General features: G+C 37.4%; 1 protein-coding gene across 1 annotated transcript; it reads right to left on the reverse strand.

Annotated features, from left to right (window-relative positions):
- Window positions 1-291: 291 nt before the first annotated feature.
- Window positions 292-2,409, reverse strand: LOC100368273 (uncharacterized). Its single transcript, XM_006815590.3, has one exon. It carries the CDS (start codon window positions 2,392-2,394, stop codon window positions 292-294), a length of 2,103 nt encoding a protein of 700 aa, XP_006815653.3. The 5' UTR covers window positions 2,395-2,409.
- Between the last annotated feature and the right edge of the window lie 420 nt (window positions 2,410-2,829).

The raw sequence follows: 2,829 nt of genomic DNA on the forward strand, positions 1-2,829 counted from the left end.
ATATTACATTTATTTGTGAAATCAATAACTTTATCGGGTGTAATTGTACTTTTATCCGACATAGCGTCGACTCATCGAGACAGGTTTTCAATAGGATGGAATTATACACAATTAATATCTATATTTGGTGAATTTTGTACGCGATATGTATTGTTAATTTTGATTACAATGACAAATTCAATGTAGCCTTGTTTATTTCATTGATATTTGCAGCTTCCTTGACATCATGGTAAAACGAATGTAATTAACATATTTATTCACCACTTCACAATACTACTCTATATTCAAGTCTTAAACATCGGAACTTTCGTATTTACTGACTTTTTGCCATTTTGTACGATTGAGGTGTCGTCTGGCTGCCAGCTTTCTGCCACTGCGACAAAAAACGGCATCTTTCATTTTCCGCCGAAAGTTATCCGAGAGAAATGCATACAACACAGGATTGAGGGCGCTGTTCATAAAGTACATTATTTGACAAGCTGGCACGAACAAAGATCCGAAATATGAATTATATGGATATGTTTCGAAAAAGAAAGACATCCACACATTGGCTACTTGTTGGGGAAACAAGCAAATTGCGAATGATCCAACAACGGCCACAAGCAGTCGAATTACTTTCTTACGAGCTGCTAATACGCCTTCATTAATACTTCGTGTTCGTGTCAATCTAGGCTGTGTGTCGTTACAATCCAATGCAGAGTCACGTGATGCCATTGAACATGTGGACACTTTTTTCTTGCGTATATGAAATAACTGTGGTCTCTTTGTCTTCTTTCGTCGATTGCCAATTATCAGCTTTATGTAATGTTTTTTAGGCTCATTTTTTGTGACCATTGTATCAAGCTTGTCTACTCGAGGTGTAATCATAGTCGACTTAACTTGTATCATATCCACATCTTTGGGGATGAGATCTTTCACGGGAATTCTTGGCTTCCAAATTGGGTCATTGTGTGCATCTTGCGAATACTGTTTTCTATAGTGATTTATATCACGGCTTTTTATTCGAATATTCTTTACTTCCCAGTTACTTTCATTCGCACTTCTTTCACTCAAGTTGTCAACGTTTCTAATTTGGAGAGTTTCGCGCGCTTGTATTAATTCCTCTTCGTTCACATCGACATTGTAATTTATTTGACTGGCGGATTTGAATTTTTTATGAATTATTTCAGAGATTTTTATATAACTGTCATCGTCAGACAAATTGTTTTCCGATTTGGCAGGCATAAGAAATATGTTTCTTGTCTGTAATAAACTTTGCTTACAATGAATAGGATCCGATAACGTTGTTGTTTCACACATGTCGGCATACAGGTTTGAATCCCTTTTAGTTTCATTGAAGGTTGGAATATTTTCCCGGGAACTATTCATACTATCACTGATTTTGTTGATTTCATCTTTGCTATCTTTGAAATTTGCTGAACACTGCGCTTCACTTTCCTTCTCTCGACACCTATCTACTTGTTTGAATAATACAAAGTTTGTTTTTCTCAGCCTACGAGGCTCTACCCTAATGCTTCCTTCTGAAGAAGCAGATGATATGTCGGATATATCGCTCTGGTCCCTGGATGCCTGTAAATGCTGAACAACAGGCGAAGCATATATGCCATTTTTTCTTTTAGTTCCGCGTGTATAATTAATAAGGCACCCTTTTTCGTGTAGATTAGATGGCTTGTAGTTTTTGTCTTTCTTTTTCACTTTTTTCGACGGCTCACTCAAAGACATATGCCCACGTCCGCTGCTTATCCATAGGCGTCTGGCTATTATCGAGTACAGTATTAGCATAATCGTTAGCGGTAGAAGGTACCACAGTACCGTATTAAGGTTTGCACCGACCGATGTGAACATTAACAGGCTTGGTCTGCTGTACATATCCACTACGCATAAAGTATTGTTGCCAAACATTGGCAGAGGGGATGCACTATATATAAATAAGAGAGGGGCGTTATATCCGAGTCCGAGTATCCAAACAAAGACGATTACAACTCGCATTCTAGTTAGAGTTAGTATCCTTCTGCTATGCATTGGTAAGGTAATAGCAATAAACCGTTCAACCGATATTACAGTCAATAGCACAATAGAGACGGACGGAGTGACCCCTCTCATGAAAAACATTAGCTTGCACATAATGTCGCCTAAAAACCAGCTAGGACTTATGTAATAGAACATGCTTGGCAGTATGCAAAATATTCCCACACATAGATCAGAGACGGCCAAATTGGCAAGAAAGAAGTTGGTTACTGTTCTCATAGATCGGTTGGCGGAGACTACGTATATTACCAATACGTTACCCAAGATACACGGCACAAACACTAATGTATACGCGACTATAAGACCGTTAATAACCCTCGGTTCGGTGAACTTATCAACGTATCCTTCATAACTACTGTAGTCCATATCCGTTAAATTGCCAACGCTTGAGTTCGATGATGTGTTCATTGATTCTGAGCAGAATGAGAAGACACTTATTAATACACAAAAAGTCTGCTGGTCGACAGAAAAAACATAGAATGCATGCCGTTATTACCTTGTTGTATATAACGTCTGATATCATATTCCAAAGAATATATGTTCATAATTCTGTCAAAATCCAGAAATGATATTGAACACTGAATTTAGAGCATCATTCTTAACAATTTTATGTAATATGTGCATTATTTTAGTATTATATATATATATATATATCAGTTCTTTTTATTTAGATCATGGCAATTTTTTGGTCAGAGCGCCCTCTAGTTTTGTGGAGAATCATGTTCATTTGGAATGCTCTGATTGGATGGAAGTTCAAGCCTAGCAAGGTGTGATAGAATTGGCCTGTTATGTTCAGATTCA

Source organism: Saccoglossus kowalevskii, chromosome 18 (assembly GCF_978046115.1).
Source record: "Saccoglossus kowalevskii chromosome 18, keSacKowa6.1, whole genome shotgun sequence".
Classification (NCBI taxonomy): Eukaryota; Metazoa; Hemichordata; class Enteropneusta; family Harrimaniidae; genus Saccoglossus; species Saccoglossus kowalevskii.

What these genes read in the sequence shown, in the direction of transcription:
- LOC100368273 (XM_006815590.3), bottom strand. Translation starts at nt 2,394, where the DNA reads ATGGACTACAGTAGTTATGAAGGATACGTTGATAAGTTCACCGAACCG.